At 40.3% G+C, this 19,754-nt stretch overlaps 1 protein-coding gene across 1 annotated transcript in view; it reads left to right on the top strand.

The window, feature by feature from the left end:
* Nucleotides 1-19,754, top strand: part of CASR (calcium sensing receptor) — a 60,289-nt gene that overhangs the window by 12,251 nt on the left and 28,284 nt on the right. Inside the window, exon 2 of the mRNA XM_015873473.3 lies at nt 17,323-17,768. Within this exon, the coding sequence (XP_015728959.2) occupies nt 17,584-17,768 (185 nt within the window). The 5' untranslated portion in view covers nt 17,323-17,583. The remainder of the gene's footprint in view (nt 1-17,322; nt 17,769-19,754) is intronic.

The following is a 19,754-nucleotide window of genomic DNA, read 5'->3' as shown; positions in this document are numbered from 1 at the left end:
CTTTTGCATTAGTACTTAAACAACTTAAAATAGTTGGAGATGAGACTTGAGGTGGGAGATTAGTTATCCCAGCTCAGTGTGTATCTTGTTCTGAAATAACCAGCAATGATTTCTGCTACAGAAAGGATCAAGGCAAGTTATGTGGAGGTGTGGATCTGTTTTTTTCTGTGACTATGTAAATCTTGGTGGTCGTACTGGGACTCTGATAATCTAAAATACATGATTTTATAATATTCCTCTCTAATTAATCTCTCTCTGAGACTATGGGAATCTTTTGTATCTCTTCAGAAATCCCTTTGTGACACTTACTGTCCCTTGATACTGATGTTCCAGACAGAGCTATTAGCACCAAACCTCCAGACACAGAAATTGGATTTACAGGCTATTATTTAAAGTCTTCAGAGAGTTGAAGGGGTGGAGAGAATCAGGAATGGAATAGTACACTTCCCCCAATTTCACTTTTCAGAAATTAAATAAACATTTACAAAGAAAAACATGAAAGCTTTATTTTTAATTAGAGGCATAAGCATTAGCTGTTCATTATATCCTCCCACTTGTACATTGTGGGAAAGAACCATTTGTCATCCAAGAGTGCAGAGGCTTAATGATTATTAGGTAGTTTTGGATCCTTGGAGAGAAGCTATGAGAGGAGTATACAGTATCATTATGATAATATTATCTATATAATAATAACATTTTGTTTATTTTACGGAGAAGCAATGATTCAGTCTCAGCATACACCAACCAGCTGAGGTCAAAGCTAATTGTTATCTATTTACTGGCTTGGAAGCAGAGGTTTCTTTGGCTGCATCTACCACTACACAAGAAGAAAAGAGTGAGCAAGAAATAAAGCTGGCTAGAAATAGGACATACACCATGAACACTGGAAGTCTTACTGATGCAGAATACATCTGTTTTCTGCTGTTTTCTTGGCCATATTTTTGTTGCTAATGGGTTGAGCTCAAAAAGAAATAATAAGCGCTCACGTTAGTTTTATATTCTCCTTGATTCTTTTCAGAAGGATCAATGGGGTGGGTGTACTATTTTGTCTGAAATCGTTTCCTTCAGTGTTGCAAATATCAAGAGGGACAAGTATGTTGTTGTCTTCTGAAGAGTTAGGAGCCATCTGCCTTGACACTTTATAATTAAAAGGTGATTGTGCTGGGCTTTTAGCAGAGTTCTTTAACAGTGTTTTCAGAAGTTATCAATTAAAAACAAAAACTAAATTTGATTAAAATTTGCTGCTCCCAATCACTTTCTAAATGTTGTTTCCTCGACAGTTGTGATGCTACTTTTTCACTATTTTCAAATAGCTTTCTAGTTATGGAAATACAGATTTGCTCAGGTTCATTTCTGTGCTATGTCCTGGGTCTCCCTTTTCAGTAGTGATCTTATGACCATTTATTTTTTTCCATTGGTAGATTAATTCTAAGAGTATTTCCATTCACTTTGTGTCACGTTAGCTCTCTTAGGTGACTACAGATCTGGTAGACTTGGGCTTCGCTAAGGCATGTTTTGAATATTGAGTCTGTCCTGTTAAAAATAGAATAAAATACTACGTCACTTTATTGAGAAGCCTCAGGAGGATTAGCGAATGAATTTTCAGGTGCAGCATTTGAAGCAAGGGTACTTCTTTTAAAAGTAAATTATCAATGAAATGACCTCTCGCTAGTCTATATTTACTCTTTTTTGAAGCTTCATCTTTTTTCCGTTCAGTTTGTAAGTCAAAACAGAATATCGCTCCATTGCTAACACTGCAGGTTTAGCCTACTATCTGCAAATCAAGTTTGGCTTGTTCTGCTTCACTACAGTAGCACCCACAGCACAAGCACTCTAGATCTGGAACTTATCAAGGTTTTTTCTTTATATTCAAGACAAGTATACACGTGACCTAGACTTGAACTTTTACAGTGCTGACACTATAGGAAACATTTCCCTTGTCAGTAAGTTGATATGTTAACACCAGTAGTTACAATAGTTAAAACTCGTGGCAGCCTTTTTTGCTGTTGTGTTGTTTGTTTGTTTGTTTTTAATGAAACAAAACAAAACAAAACAAAAACCTGTAAGATGTTCAGTGTTGGCTGCCTAAATAGCTGAAATGTGACGGTTCTGCTGCAAAGAGAGCTAATTCTTCAACAGACAAAGTATAGATAAGCTGCAGCATAATCCAGCCTCACATTTTTCTACCTTCATGACAGTGCCTGTGGTACACACACTGTCTGCTTCAGAATTGTGTTACACTCTGGGGAGCTTGCAGCAAAACTGGTATGAGACATACAACATCACATGTCTCCTTTCTCTACCCAAATATTATGCATGTCCTTTGCCTCAGATATAATCCCAAGAACGAAGGCTGTGATTGCATCCCTTGAAAAAATGTCTTACTTTTTTGAAGATCTTATAAATCTATCAAATCTCCGTGTTTAAGTTTGTTGTTTGCATCTCTCTGTGCAAGTCTACAGAGATAGAAAAGAAAACAGTGACTTAGCTGCACTTGGGACTCTCGCCAGCCTTTGTGGGATGGAAAATTCCTTCCTAATTCCATATCTGACTTTAAATTTGACCCTCAGCATGTGTGCAAGATAGACCAACACACACACTGCAGAAAAAAAAGATCCTTTGTGTCCTAGCAGGACATTGGTGCAACTTTTCCAAGGTCCCAGTCTGGCTGCTGCCGATCAAGGAAGCTTTGTCTTCCCTCAAGCATCCTAGAGTGTGCGGGTAAATTGGACATCAGAAAAAAGAGCTGTGCTCTACCTCCTGCAGGCTGTCAACAGAAGCCATGAAACATGAGATGTGGCTGTAGTGTTCATCTCAATGAAGAGCTACCAGAAAGATGAGCATCTTGAGCACGTACAGGAAACCACTGGTCCCCATGGGAGAGTTATTAGTGTTCATGTCCCAATATTAGTGATCATTTATATATTATTAATTTAATAGACTTAAATTTAAATTTAATTTATTTTTAAATTTAAAATTGCTCACTAGCACTGCTACCTTTTGTGCTATTAATTTTTAACAAAACCATTTTTATTTGACTATCTAGATGCCAACAAAAAATATCAAATAGGTTCAGAATGAGGCTGATTCCCAAGTGATCTCTTAATAAATTACCCCAGTCACAGATATAAACTCTTTACAAAACCTTTGAGCTGCCTTCGTTAATTAGTTTTGAATCTTTCCATTAACTGCAGCTTTCAGATTTGTACAATCCTGTGTCTTGGAGAAGCCCACGTGGTCCTCACAGTTGCCTTTATCAAGTTACCAGAGTAAGAACAGTGGGGTGCTGTGTCCCTGCGTTACAAGATGATTCACATTTATTTAATGTTATCCTTACTTGCTTCTAGAAAGAATGCTAACATAGCTCCCTTCATTACTGTACCCACACTGATACTGAGGTACAGTGCCTAAAATTTCCTAAGCACTTCTTCTTTAGTAGTTATTTAATACTGAGGTTCAATTGCAGTTCTCCAGCCCTCTGGAATTTTCCCCGTTTTCCATTAGATGTTCAGTATCAACACCAGTGGTTCGAAGAACTCCTCATTCAGTTTATGTAAGTCTCCAGGCCTGTTGATTCGAAAACATTTAATTTTAGCAGATCTCATCTCACATCTCTTTTTATTACCTACAGTGAATTTTGTTGTGCTGACGTAATATGGGATGATACATTCTCCAGCTTTATTCCAAGGACAAAATGTTGTGCAAAGGACAAAATGTTTATTGGGTATTTCCTCCTCTTTTTTTTTTGGATTGTTATTTACAGTTTGATCATCCACAACTAGCAGTGGGCTCGTGGCCAGTCCCAGGCTTTTCCTAATATTTATAAAAATATCTTTTTTTCTCTCTTTATCCCTATTCACTGTTAGTATTTCTTTCATTTTATTAAGTTCCCTCATTAGTTCCCTGCATGTTTTAATTTAACACTTACTTTCCCATTTCTGCCATTCTGCAAATAAGTGAGTTTCGCTACGTTTTATTTCTATCTTCTTTAATGCCATCTTCTAGCCTAGACAGTTTCCCTTTCAGTATAAGTATTTTTGTGCTTATAAGCACACTTCCCCTGTGATTGTTTAGGTTTAACACTTTATTTTATACTTCCCATTTGATTTTGCATTACCAGTCAATCGGGCTCACAGTTGTTCTGGATGTTGGAAGTTTTGTTCTGCATAAAGCTGCAGTTCTGTGTTTTGGAACCAGCCCGTTACTGATTGATGCCACATTCTGCTTGCACAAGGTGACTGAGACCATATCACCATTATTAATACCTAGGCAGCTGCCAGTTCAAGGCAAGCAGTTAAATCTTGGCTGTGGCTGAGCAATTTCAGCTTCCATAGAGGAGAGTCTGCATTACCACAGGAGCCCTGGGAAATGTTAACAGTCATTTTGTTACTGCTCACACGAAAGGTTCAGCACATGCTTCTTAGCAGGAGCACATCCCTCATGACAATGTTAATGTCAAGTTAGCAAGCAAATCATAATAAGAAGGAAGACTTTAACTCAGGAGATCAGTAGAATGTCATTAGGAATTATTCCAGCAGAACTCCAAAAGGGAGCATGAGGAATACCCTGAAAATTCTTTGGGTTTTTTTGTTGTTTGGTTTGGTTTTGTCCAACCAGCTGCTCATTCTTGCTCTATGCTGTTTGCCATTGGACATATTTATAGGGCAGTACTGTATAGAAGAGCACCAGCAATCACTCTCATCTTCAAAATATCATCAATGAATATGCGTTCTGATTTCCAGCAAGGTCTTCTGGAGGCTGCATCAGCCAAACGTCTGTTGTTGGTATTTTCAGTAATAGATGGAATACTTTTACCAGTGCCCAGGTAACAGAAGCGAAATGGATCTGGGTTGTCCTGTACACAGTGACAAATACAGTTTCCATGCTATACAAGCATTGTGGGCTCCAATTTGACACAGAAAAAGGGTATCACTCAGAGAGAGGAAGGAGGAGAAAAATGCCAGTTAAATACCTGGGGTTTTGCTAGGGATCAAAAGAGTCCATGATAAAGTGATCAGATGGGAAGGCTGCCCTTTTTGCTACAGAGCATATTTTGGGTTTATCTTCAGGTGGCAGGATGCACAGTTAATTCCCTGGTCTTGTACTTGTGCTGTTGCTGAAGAACAGTTTCTTAGATGAACAGAGTTTCTAGACAAATAATTATGGGAGCAGCTCAAAACTGAGTGGGATGGTTCTCCTTTTGTAGGAAGGTACAGGGAAGGGGAAAGTACAGTCAAGAAATGGTGAATAAGCATCTGGTTTATGCCATGATCTGGAAATGGAGTCTGTACCTAGTACAACTCCTATCACCAGGATTGGCTTCTTACCTCTCTCATGTAGCTACTGAATGTACTCATTCACTCTAAGAGCCATTCAGGGATAGAGTGAAGCTCTGTGAACAGAGGGCTTGGACCCACAGAAACCACTCTGGAAGACTTAAATGTCCATTTAAGTCTGGCCTTTGACCAGCATACCTTCATTTCCCTTGTTAATCCTGACAGCAACATCACCAGTCAGCATAATTCCTTATTATAAACAAAGCTATATGCACAAATACCCATTCAAAGTAGGAAATGTGTGGATTATTTTTTTTTCTATTCTTTTTTCCACTTGCTTAAATAAGCACAGCAGAGCTGTTTTTTATCACGGTCCTGCTCCTGCATTTTTCCAACCCAATTAGGCCATTACCAGGGCTAAATGAGGCATGGAGCCTTCAAAAGTCACACCGTCGTCCCGGAGATGAAGCGAGTAGAGCTGCAGAGTTGGCAGGTAGGTGAGGTGATGGGGCTCACTGGAGTGTGACCCTGGCTGTTTCTGTGTTCCAGAAAGATCACCTTCAGAATGAGGCGGGGAGGAAGGAAGTCAATTGAAAATATTACTTTTAAAAGGCACGGTGCTAGCTACAGGTTGCAATGCTGTGATCGAGCGATGCAGCTGTGTTCGTTGGGGATGCATAGAAGATCAAGGTCAGCCTCCTCTCCCATGTAACCAGCAATAGGACTATTGGGAATAGCCTCAAGTTGCGCCATGGGAGATTCAGGTTGGACATTAGGAAATTCTTCTCTGAAAGAGTGGTCAGGTGCTGGAACGGGCTGCCCAGGGACATGGTTGAGTCACTGTCCCTGGAAGTATGGAAACATTTAGATGTTGTACTGAGGGACATGGTTTAGTGCGAAGTATTGGTGATAGGTAGACAGTTGGACTGGATGATCTTAGAGGTCTTTTCCAACCTCAGTGATTATATGATTCTAAGAGGTTGTTATTGTAGTGTGCTGATGGCAGATGTTCCCTGGTGCCATGATGGAGACTCTTCACATGGAAGTGATGCAGAGGTTCACCTGTCCTGCCCTGAAGCTCTGATAACTCTTGCCAATATTTCTTCTGATACACACTGGTCTAACATGATACACTTAAGTCTAACACAAGAAGAAAAAGGGCTCCATTTAGAAAGACAAGGAATGCAAAGCCCAGCAATTAGGCTCACCAAAGACAAGCTTGGGATCCCCAACTATTTTTCAGGGAGGAGCTCTGACAAAAAGAGTGACAATTTTCTGTCCTGTACCTTTTTAAACTCTTCAGGTTTTGTGTACTTAAAGAAAACAAGTGCTTCCACTTTTATGCATTCCATTTTTGTACAACTAAGAATGGATAAAAGGCCTTTGCTCAGAATGCTGATTACTTTGGGTCAATATCTTCACCTCAGTTCTTCTGCTCTCACACTAAGCAATACCTTAGTTGCCAGCTAAATCATATGAAACTTCTTGCAGAATATAGTAGTAGAATCAGGTACAATACTGAACTCACCAGCTGAATTAATCTCTAAGTGAGAAAGGTAGTTTTCCCAGCCTCTTTTGGTTTGAAAGCATGATAGATCTGTTGAGATAAATACAGTCAAAAGAATCCCACGTTTAAGCATTATTGGACATGTTCTTCTGGGTCTAGCTGCAGATGTTTGAGATGTTACTTCCACGCCAGCATTTTCTTCACCTCTGTAGTCTTCGCAGCAAGAACTGTGCTCCTAATCTGCTTCAGTCCCAAATGTTGCTTATTTTGTTAACTTCACTTTCATGGTAGTTTGAGCTCAGATGCTATAATTTGCAGGAAAAAGCTGAAGGGAAGGCTCACAATCTGTCATAATGACTTCAGAGCTTCTTATGACCTCTCATAGGGGTGCAATAAAAAATCACAGCTGAGACTGTGATATTTCCTGAAAGTGCATGATAGGGAGTTTCCAATGGGGGAATGTCACATAGGGATAAATCTTGTGTTCAAAGGGACGTGTGTCTCTCAGTTGTGCAGAGAATTGAGCTTCAATAACTTTCATATGTTGAATATTTTATTCTAAGATTGATTTTTAGGGCACATTTTCACAAAATCACTTAGGTCATTAACCAGCTGTTAACTAGTGGACCTAGAAATGTTGCTTAAGGCACTAATGCTACAATTATTTAACACAGTATTGTTGAAGCAGGTATCACTGGGTACTTCTAGAGGCAGGATCTCATAACAAACGATATTAGATGCTTTGAATGCTGATTTGAGTACAGAAGGCAGTTTCTATAATCCTCATTAATTACAGGGGGGGAGAAAGGTATCTGTATTTTGTAAATAATAGGATGCATCCCTGCATAGGGAAGGTGGAGCAACAGGGGAGAGCTGTGTGAGGTGCGTGTACGTTCCTGCTTTGGCTTCACTACTGCCAGTACTAGCTGCAAGTCATGGGTCTGTGTTATCATCTCATCTACATCTTTAGCAGGGAAGTGTAGCCCCATGGGCTCAGCCAGCATTTCTTAATGTGAATAATACAGTCATAGATGATAAACAAGTATCATATCACACTGATCTTCCAGAGCATTGCACAGCAAAATAAGGGTCTTTGGTCCTATTCAGGGATCAGTGTATGGTGTACAGTATTGTATTCCACCCTGTGCTCTCATGAGACATGCTACCACAAGCAAGCAGTGCAGGGAAGAGTCAGCAAAACCTGCCGTCCTCACACTGTAGGACTAGAGCAGGACATAGGCCTCTCTGTGCCACTTACCTCCCATCACGCCTGCACTTTTGCTCTTGATTTTTTCCTCTGCCTTCCACTAATCTGCATTAAGTGATTTTCATGGGTTCAGCAGAACTTCTGTCCTTGGTAGAGCCCAGAATTTCTCCCAGAATAAGTTCAAGAAAAAGCCTCTCTGTATGTTAAACTTATTTTCCTTTTCTGGGAACCTACAAGGTCACGCCACAGACAGAGGGTACACATAGTAGACAGGCAAAAAAAATATAAAAATGGGCTTGAATATTTTGCTACTAGAATAAAAGGAAAGAGAAGGATGATGGTAAAGGTATAATTATTCTGTTTGGAAAATCATAAAGAGGAGAAAGCAGACAATGGAGAAATGGAGATAAAAAAAAACCCACATCTTGGCACAGTTGAAAACTGGAAACGTAAAAGAAAATGTAGGGGGAGGAAAAAAACACAAAAAAATCTAAAAGGATTTATTAGTGAGTCGTGCTGGACAATGAAAAATTAAACTGTCCAACAAAAAGAAAGTGTTTGTTTGTTTCTAATACAAGTACAAATGAGAACGGAGCAGCTGGCCAGGGGCTACTTTAGCTTCTGATTCAGCAAAGCACTGAAATACATGATAAGCTTTTAGAATCTACTAAATTTCATTAAAGCCAATTGCACTGAAGTTGAGCACATACTTAAGTGTTTTTTCTGAACTGGATCTATGTTGAAATTGGCTCAGAATTACAGTTGTCCTTATTGTTTGGTTCACTAAGAATTCTGCAGGAGAAAAAACGGAATCAAATCAAGTGCTTTGCTTCAGATTCAGAAATTAAAACAAAAAACAAAACAACAACAAAAACAGGTAAAATTGGAGGAAATTACAAAGTAAAATAAATATCTTCCCTGCAAGCAGATGGATGAAGTTCAATAGGAAAAAACTGTGCAGCTCTCAAATATGAGTCTTTTTCTAAAGGAAAATCTGAATTGAACTTGCTGCAGCTGATAATCAGTTTGACATTTTATTTGATATTTATCAGTGTGACACAGCATAGGCAACAAAGTTCTGAAATAATTTCTGGCCTGGGAAGCCCCAGACAGAGAAAGCAATTGGCATAAAGGCATCTCAGCCAGGAGAACGAGATAGATATCAGGTTAAGAACCCCTGCTTGTACCACCTCTGGGAAAACATCACTTTTAACAAAGCAATGCCACTTTGTTATCAGAAATCTGTCACCATACTTTATTTAAAAGCTGCACTTCACACACCGATATTTCTAGTGGCTTGCAACCAAAATCAATGTGTCACAGAAGGTTTTGGAAAGAATTTTGCTGATACAACCCAGATTCTTCTTATATTTATTTACATGATCAGAGTTTGTTGGCTCCTGTTATTTTGTGAAAGAATGATCAAAAGCTGGTTGATTACCTCAGAAAAATACAGAAACTTATGTATTTCCTTTTTGTAGTACTCTTTTATATTATTTTATGTTCTCTGACATTTCAGTTTGCCAACCAGACTATCGTACACTGGCTGGTCAGAAAGTGTGAGATCTCTTTTAGATGACATTGCACTACATGTTGTAATTTTAAGTACATGCAGACAGCTGACTACTTTGGCATTTCCCCCACTTCTCTCCAGTTCTTTCCTGCCTCATGACATAACATAGAAAGGAAACTGTTTAAAATGGCTTAATCCTTGTGACCGGTCCTTATTTCTAAGCAGAAGAAAGGCAGGAAAAAGAAACAAAACTGAGCATCCAAAAATTGTTAACAAGGATAGTGCCCGCTTATTCACTTTAAGAAAAAAGCAGCACAATTTCAGAAATTAAGTTCTTCTATTGGCATTTGTTGATATGCAAGACTCGAGCTGAAGCCCCTTTTCATTTGCAGAACTGCCCTGATACAAAGTTCACAACATTAACTGTGTTTTAATGGGCATGACTAGCAAGGAAGAATGACTGTGCTACAGATGAAGCCCTCTTCTCAGCCCCAGAGTTTCTCTTGCAGGAGTGAAAGAAGATAGTCCAAGAGCTGGGAAATACAGAGAAACCAGTTACCTTTGTGGGGTTCATGGAATCATAGAATGTCTTGGGTTCAAAGGGCCCTCAAGGATAACAAATCTCCAAGCCCGCTGTCAAAGGCAGGGGCAACAACCTCCATATCTAATACTAGACCAGGCTGCCCAGAGCCTTATCCAGCCTGGCTTTGAACACCTGCAGGGATGGGGCATCCACAACTTCTCTGGGCAGCCTGTTCCAGCACCTCACCACTCTCTTGGTAAAGAACTTTTCCCTGATATCCAACGTAAATCTTCCCTCCTTCAACTTAAACCTATTTCCCCTTGTCCTGCTGTTATCTACCCTTGTAAAGGGTTGACTCCCCTCCTGTTTGTAGGTTCCTCTGAGGCACTGAAAGGCTGCAAGGAGGTCACCCCACAGCCTTCTCTTCTCCAGGCTGAACAAGCCCAGCTCCCTCAGCCTGTCTTCATAGGGTAGGTGCTCCAGACATCTCCCTGTCCCTGCTGGCCACCCCTCTTCTGATGGAGCCCAGGATACCATTGGCTTTCTGAGATGCAAGAGCACAATGCTGACTCACATTCAGTTTTTCATCCACCAGGATCCACCAGGTCCTTCTCTGCAGGGCTACTCTCAAGCACTGCTCCTTCCAGTCTGTATATATACCTGCAATTCCTCTGACCCAAGTGCAAAACCTTGCACTTAGCTGTGTTGAACCTCATTAGGTTCACCCGGGCCCACCTTTCAGGTCTGATGAGGTCCCTCTGAATGGCATCCCTTCTTCCTAATGTGTCAACCTCACCACTCAGCCTGGTGTCTCCAGCAAACTCGCTGAGCGTGCACTCAGTTCCATCACTGATGCCACTGGCAAAGAAGTCAAAGATCACCCGTCCCAAGACAGACCCTTGGAGGACACCGCTCGGTACCAGCCTCCACCTGGACACAGAACCATTGATCACCACCATTTGTCTGTGGCCTTTCAACCTATTCCTTATCCATTAGATGGTCCACCCATCAAATCCACATCCCTCCAATTTGGAGATAAGGATGTGGTGGGGAACCATGTCAAAGGTCCAAATAAATGACATTGGTCACCTTCCCTTTCTCTACCAATACCATCATCCCATCATAGAAGGCCACCAGGTTGCTTAGGCATGACTTTCCCCTGATGCAGCTGTGCTGGCTCTCTCAGATCACATGCTCATTCCTTGTGTGATTCCATGTTGTCTGGGAGGATCTGTTCCATGATCTTCCCAGGCACAGAGGTAACACTCACCAGCCTTTAGTTCCCTGGGTCCTCCTTGCTCCATTTCTAATAAATGGGAGTGATGTGACCCTTTTTCCAATCAACCAGGACCTCGCCTGACAGCCACGGTTGAATGCCTGATTGTTTCAGGCAAAAGTCTGAATTAATCAAAGTTTGCAAACAACAGCCAGTAAAATATTTCAGCTCCTGTTTTACAGTAACTCCTAAGACTCCTTATCTCCTCTTTAAATGAAGACAAAATCATTGAAATTACCTTTTATCCTTAGGCGAATATTATACCTAAGTTGTATTTTCATTGCCTTTAACAGCTTACAAGATGGCAGGTTTTTAACAGGAGGGATAGGAAACAACCAAGTGAATAAACTGTGGCACAGCAAGAGAAGATCAGAGTCTCAGAGAAAGAAGGATAACTTTAAGATGCGGACCAGATGAATTCTCTGGTAACTAGAATCTCTAAATCTGAAATTGCTTGAGGGCCCAATGCAGCTACCAGTATATATCAGGGTAACCAGTAGCTGATTGGTTTATGGCAGCATCTCAAAAGGCTGAAGGTTGTCTGCTGTGCATCTGGAACTCCTTAAAGACTAGAATTCATTTGAAGCCATGGCTGGTGTGTGGTGATATAGTTCCTAAGCATTTCTTTAGTGGTTCCCTAGACAATCTGATGAATTTGTCATATGTTGTTTCTTGTCTAGTTATTTCCCAATGAGCACTGGCGGCGCAGCAGGATGCTTTGCTTGGTTAGATGCCTTGACATCCTCACTCATTTCAGTATTCCCTTTTGTGTATACACGCACACACTTTTGCAATGATTGTATTAAGAAAGGCACAGGAGTAGGAAGATGAAAAGCTGCAGAATTCCCTTCCAGTGTTTGCTTCTGAGATTTGCAGTAAGTCTTGCAGAAATTATGTTTAGCTTTTATTGCAGAAAATTCTTACCCTTCAGAGGAATAAAAAGCCATCGTCATGAGGCCCTTAGATCTGCTCCTCAGCCTAGCTTGCAACCCTGCCCACATAGAAATGGCTCCAAAGACATATAAAACCTCCACACAGATTTCCACCAGGCACTTGCTGGTTCAAATATCACTTATATCTGTGTGCCTGCTAACATCTAATGGTGTTAATTGTGAGCTTAGATACCCTCGGCTAAAACCTAAAATGCCTCTCTGAGGTATTTTCTATTACAAACTGTTTCACTTTTTGGCTTCTCATCATCAGCGCATAGAATTATTTACACCAAGGGATATCATTTTCCAGGACCTAAATCACACTGGTCAGGGACTGTGAGCGTGCTACTGCCACCAGTATGCAAGTAGTTTCAAAAGTGTTATGTGAATCCCCAAATCAGGTGCAGTTCTGACAGCTGCTATAAAGCCGTATAGTCCCAGCAGCATTGCAGGCCATGAGATCATGCCAGTGAAGGTGGCAAATAGATCATAGGCCTCATAATCCCCCAATTAAATCCACACATGGTAAATGCTGCCTGAAGAGCAGGTCTGGGTTTTTGCCTGGTGGTACTAGAGCCAGGAACACAGATGCTCTTTTGACTGCCATTGCTGCCACCAAATTTGTTCCTTAAAACAAAGTATTGTGATTAATCCTAGATACCTTTTTCTGTATCTGCATGTCCCCAGAGATTCAGACATCAGTCTCTAACAGTTTAATTCTGAAACTGATCTGTTGAGAAGAACAGCAACATTGATACCCAAGGCACATATCTCCCACTCTGCCATTTAGTAGCACTGAAAATAGATCAGAGTGTGATTCCACACCTTTTATCATTCTTTATTATTTGAACACCAGTAACTGAGCTTAGGGTTGAAGGAAAACCAGTGATGTGACCGTTACATGAGTAATGCTACAGATACAAAAGCTGTATAAACTTAAACCTAGCCAATGGTAACCCACTGACAGCCTTCACAATGCTGGGCATATTAGATGGAGCAGAATTAAATGTGATATAATTGTGTTGTTTACTACATTTTTTTTTATGCTTTGTTTATCTTGGAGAATTGAGAATGTTGGTCTAGGACAAGCATTTATGTTTTTCATGGCCAACTTAAACACATCACTAGGCCTACTTTCTTTCTGTGGACTATTCCTCCCTGTGCTAAGATTATGTGCTTGTTGTGTTGTTATATTTCATTTGACCTGGGCAAAACTTGTTATTTATGAGCTTCAGCAATTTCTTCAGTTTCACAGCAAATTTGTATGAAATATTTTTAGCCTCCTCTTAGCTCTCTGATACCAAGTGTGACTGTGATATAACTTTTTAACACATACTTCCAGTAATACAATAGAATATTAGCATCCTGATTCCGATTGCATCTTTGATGCGCTCACTCCTCCTTTTGACCAAACTGGTGTAAGAAGGCTGTGCTAATGCCTGCCTAGGTGACATATATGAACAATTTACTTTTGCTCATAGTGCCATAGTGCTGAGCACTAAAACATTTTGTGTCTCATGGTTATCATCCATTCTTCTACTGCAGGGCCCTTCTTCAGCGGTTTTGAGTATCTGGACACAAACTTGACCACACATACCCTCTTTTACCCCTGTTCAAACACATATCCAGACCTCTTCCAAGTCTGCTAAGGGCAGACATGTTGCTCAGGGCTTCAGCCTGACTATGATCTAATTGTCTGCTTTGCATAATAAGAGAAATTCAAGGTACAGCAGGATATCTGCTGAGTTTCTGCCACTTTAGAGAATTATAGAAATAGCAGGCCTCTTGGGGCAGGATGCCTTGTTGGGCAGGCCTGTGGGGTCCCTGGGAGTCTGTGGGTCTGGGACGGATATATTTCCATGGCCAGGAGTCATCCCCAGCTCTCTAGTCTAAAGTCATCTTGAAAGCCCAACAGATTCAGCTGAGCTTGAACATGTTGGATCCTCAATGGCAGCCTTGTAGCACCCAAGCTGATCATATGCAATTTAGCAAGTTCTTCTGTTGCTCTGAATGGGAGGGAAAAAGTATTTTAAAAATATAATTTCTTGTGAAGTTTCAAGGCCTGGTGGATATAAACAGATTGAACTTTGACATGTGTTCAGCTGATGATCTACCCTGAGTTTGAAGTGTCATGCTGTTTCAGAAAAGACAAGTAACATGCTGAGATATATAAACAGAGCCGTAGCTTGCAAGGCACGTGGAATAATCTTACCACTCTGCTCAGCACTCATACAGGCCCAGTGAGAGCACTTTGTTCGTTTCTGGACACTGCTCTGCACTAAATATGGAGACGCTCTGACGGAGTTCAGAGGAACAAAGAATAATCTTCAGTTCAGGAAAGCATTGTTTCTTACAAAAAGAACAAATGTGGTTTGCTTATTCTAAAAAGACAGAAAGAAAGAGAATGGATGGGTAATTAAAATTCTAAATAGGTGTGATTTAGATGAAGTAAGCATTCATCTGTGATAAGAAAGTAGGCTTAAGCTGTAACAGAGCATTCAGGTTAGATGTGAGGAGACATTTGCATTGGTAAATGTAGAGGAAGCAAGACCTGGTGTTTTGAGTTTGTTGCCCTGGGAGTCTGACGTGTCTCCTTTCTTGGACAGCTTTACACAGGTGCAGGTGTTGCTGAGCCCATCCTGGGCTAAGGGTCAGATCCTTTCCTTCCCAGTTATTATATGAACTTGATAAGCTGCAGTTTAAAGTCGTCGTTAGTTCCTTTTTGATGAAGAAATACTTTAGAAGTAGTATATACCAGGAATGTGCCATGTAGCTTTTTGCACAAAGAACAAATTGGATATTTCTGACTTTTCTGCATGATTCCTGGCAAAACAGTGCTGACAGCAGTAAACCTTTCAAATACTCCTGCCTGTCCCAGGATGCCTACTCTGCTCCCCCAGGTCCGGTTTCTACCATGCCAGTAGTTGCCTGTTCTCTCCTGCTGTTCCTGGAGCCACTCTACTTTTCTCCACTGAAGTTTAGGGGACACAGCTGCTGCTTTATTTCCACTTCCAAGAGAGTTCAAAATCAAAAGGTCTGATGAAATAGAAAGAAAAAAGAAGGTTAGTTAAAGAATAATTTAAAGGGGAATTCCCTGGAATTTCCGCAGGGAAATAAGAGAATAAAAACAGGTCTCTGTCAAATAACATTGCAATGAGAATACTTTTATGTTGTTACTTTTTCTTGCAAAAGAAGTTTCACGGAGTTACGCTTGCTAAATACACGTACTGGAGAATAAACCTTCTGCATCAAATAGCACAGAATCAAAGTATTTACATTTTAATGTTTTAAACATAAAACTACTCAAAAGGAAAGAAAGTAGCAAAAAAAGGCCTTCCTTCTAAGTGCAGTTCCTTGTTAATATTATCTTTTTTAATTTACTGGATGAAAACTGCAGAAACACGGTATTTGTTTTGTTAGCAATACAATTTCCACTTGTATTTTGCTACATTTTTATGTCTTCAGGCATGTATTAGCAGGTAATTCAATTTTTCCTTTAATAAGGAAGAGGCCCATAGTCTTAATCTAATTATGAAAAAGAGAACTGAGGGAAGATTTGCTGGAACAAAAGATAATACTAGAGGATAATAGCTCTTGGTACTGGCAGCAAGCTAATAGCTGCTCATCACAAAAACAGCATCTTCAAATGTTTACAATCTCTGGCATGGAGAGCACTAGAAAACAAACAGTTGACAGACTTGTGTTGTATTAAATGAGTCGAAGACACTTGATGTCCCAGCTATTGAAGGAATTTACGTATAGGCAGCTGTAAATGTTGATGGGAAATTTACAAGGATCTGTATCGCCTCAGTTTGCTGCCATGGGAATGTCATTTATACATGTACAGCTCATAACAGACAGAACATGTGATATTATTTCAGTTCTCCGTCCCATCTTGAGAACAGCTAGTTCCAAATTGTTCGGAGGGGGGGGGGGTGTTCTGTAAATTCTGTTTAAAGTTCTTTTGCCAGTTTAGATCTGTTTCCTTTCAACTTTTTCTGCTTCGAGGAAAGAAGCAAGAATATGAATTCCCTTTTCCTGCATTGAATACTTCAGCCATGTACTGCCTGGTGGCAAAGAGAGTTAGTACTAATTATTTAGAAGCTCAACCCGCCCCCACAGCATCCCAGTAAACTAAATTACAATGTCTGTTCATGATGAAAACTGTTTCCTTTTACATAAGCAAAGAATCTGAAAGGTAAAAGAAAGAATTATTTGAGGGAAAATCAAAAATTGGGGAAAACAGTCATAAATGAGCAAGCTGTGATCATAAGCTCACCCTTTTCCCACAGGTGAGAAGTCATTGATCCTGTCCCACCTTGTTAAGTTAGCTTTAATGAAGTTAGCTCTTAATTTGGCAGGCCTGTAGATGTACTGCAGAGAAAATGTATTGAGCACAGAGAGGATGCAGTGTCTGTCATCCCAACAGGATGCAGACTTCAAAGCTCCCCAGCTAAGCCTGGAGTGGTATGATGACTGAACCTTTCAAGCCTTCATAATTCATTGTGAAGAAGTATCTTGATTTCAGGTACTTCCCTGGAAGCCATTCTCACTTTAGATTAAAAAGTTTTCATGTGACTTTGTTTCATTTTTAGTAAGGATAAGTTCAAAACAGAAAGTAGAGACCGACCAATGGAAAAGATGAGATGAATGGGTACCAGAATCTTACCATCGTTCTTCACTTAGAAGTTTTGATTCTTATGGCATTTGATTTTTCCTTATCTCCAATTTTCCTCTCCAAGACCCTCCCACAATGTGCTCTGTTCACTGAGGTCTGATTACAAGTTTTGCAGGGTCTCTGAGCGAGATACCACAGTCATGCAGAATCATGGGCAGATTCTGTAATCCACTTTAGAAGTGTGGTAGAAAGTGAGGACATCTGAGATAACCTCTGTCTCTTGCTTGAGGAGGTGCAGCTGTGATCATCAGGGTGCCTGACACTCTCAAAGTTGGGATATGTCCTTGGTTGTTGACTTGAGACAGCCTGCGGGGGCATGATGAGACATTGGTTTGTCAAAGCAGAACCATCCTGGGTGAGTTGGGCTCTGCTGTGTACATAGAATCACTGTTGATGTCTTTATTTTTCAGTTCTCGAAGATGGGCTCTCTGTAATGCTTTGGTCATGAAGAAACAAGGAACACTGAATTGTTATATTACAATGGAGAAAACAGAGGGACAAATACCAGCACTGTGGCTTCCACCTTGTTGCTTATCTCTCTGCAGACATGTGTCGCAAATGCTCTCTGGGCTGTACTAAGAAAAGGAAAGGCTTAGAAATTACGACATCTGCTTTCTTACGTCATCTTTTCCAATTTTACATCCTATAACCCCTTGGTGAAAGGAGGAACAATGACTTTATATAGCTGCTGTTTGATTCTTTTGCTGTTTACCTGGAACACTGCTGCCTATGGGCCAAACCAACGGGCACAGAAGAAGGGAGACATTATTCTTGGAGGATTGTTCCCCATCCATTTTGGAGTGGCCGCTAAAGACCAGGATCTAAAGTCAAGACCTGAATCAGTGGAGTGCATAAGGTAAGTCACAAAAAGAGAAGATAGAAAGTTTTGGTGGGGAAGCGCTACAAGTGACAAGCTATAAGCTTGCAATCCCATACTCAGAGAGTGCTGCTCTCTAAGACATTGAGAAGGTATGGTGTAAATAACAGGAAAAGCAATTTGTAAAGACTGTGTGTGTGTGTGGTAGAGTGTCACAAGTAGTAACTGAACAACAGCAGAGGGCAATCCTTGCATTACACAGAGCTGCCAAAACTTAAAGGCACTGATCTATCTGGCCATTCACAGTGGATGTTTGAATAGCATCCAAAAACTAGTTTTCCTAGCAGAAGGACGGAAAATAAATCTAGTGCCCTTGAGTTTATTTTATTACAGCCATGCTTTGCAAGATAGCTCAGGAGTCAAATTTGGAGATTGTTTACAGTCTAACTCTCATCTTCACAAACTGTTCAGCCCAAACTGAACATATATCTGTCCCACTAGGACCTTTGTTTGCAAAGTCCCAGACTTGAACTCCTTACTCAGTCTTTCCTCACCTGAAGATTTCTCCTTCTCTTTAAACAACGCATATCAGGTTTTGTCGAGATCTCTGGCAATTAACTCTGGATGGAGAAATAAAACTGCTTCTCTTATTATTGAGTTATGGAAAAAAAAGTGAGGATTTTTTAACTTGTAAACACATCTAAAGGATTTTTTAACTTGTAAACACTTGTACTACACATCACAACTGGGAACTAACAGAAACTGATTCCAATTGATTTTGAATTTTGCCATGTCCTTGCATGGGAAAGCACTTCAGTGTTATAGGACCCCTTCTGTAATCATATGCAAAGAAGTTCATGTCTGGAGTTATCTGGACCTCTCATCCTAGTACAGTTCTGTTGCAATGGTAATGAAGGATTACTGACAGCATTTCTGCTACGCATACAGATTCACAGTGCAGTTCCCCACTATTTTGATATTGAGCAGAATGTATCCATCTGTGTTATGAGATCAGCCCCAGATTCCCTCACAGGAAGTGCATAGAAAGAAGTGTAATTAAATAGAGGTTCTTTTGGCTTCTTAATGCCAAGCATATTAAAGTCATAAACTAAATATATGTAGAATGTCGTCTTCATGGGGTGAAAAGTAGCTTGTTTCAGTATTCTTATCTGATTCACCACTTTTAAAACTGGAATGCTGAAAAGTGATGGAATATTTCAACTCGTTGTCTTCTTTACCTGCTCCATGTGGCAGACAGAACATGCCAGTATTTGCAGCCTGAGTATTTTCTGCCAGCACTGGGTCAGTATCAGTGACTATCTTGACATGAAGATGATATTAGAATAAACCACAATAGAATCCTCCCCGAGAAGTACTGCAAGTGTGTGTTTGCCAAAAGATATGTTAGCTGGGTAGTACTACCAACAGTAGGCATGTTCTGAAAAGCTAGGCCAGCTGTTACGAGGACTCAGTGGGAACACTTTATATGTGCTATTTAAACTGCCAAAGGCAACCTCCACCTGAAATGTATGTGGGTAAAATCTGTGTTCCTTTTACTGCTACACCAAGAATTTGCAGGTGAGGAGATGACTGAAGAGGCATTTATGCCATTTTTCCACACTCCTTCAAGGAACAGGATAAACTGTTAGTTGATGACACAAAACACACACTCAAAAAATACCTAATGAAAAGCAAAAAGTCCAGCTGCAGAGGTAATAGCAGCTTCAGTTTGATCAAAGGGCTAATTCAATCGCAGATAGCTGGAAGCTCTTTTATTGCATGTCTTTTCTAGGAAAGGTTTAATTCAGAACTAGATGACTTTTTGAGAGTATTCATCAGATTTTAATGATGGAATGATTAATCCATGTGGCAGTTTATGTACTGTTGTAAGTTTCTTGTTATTGATATCTGTTAATTGAGACCAGATACTTTTTCTGAATGGATTTTTTACTTCAAGCAGTGTGTAAATCAGTAGATTCCTCTGTCTGAACTTGCACAGAAACCTCATAAGATGAACCATGACCA

This window comes from Coturnix japonica, chromosome 1 (assembly GCF_054131305.1).
Source record: "Coturnix japonica strain WE chromosome 1, WE-NBRP24, whole genome shotgun sequence".
Classification (NCBI taxonomy): Eukaryota; Metazoa; Chordata; class Aves; order Galliformes; family Phasianidae; genus Coturnix; species Coturnix japonica.
This window is presented reverse-complemented; position numbering and strand designations above follow the sequence as displayed.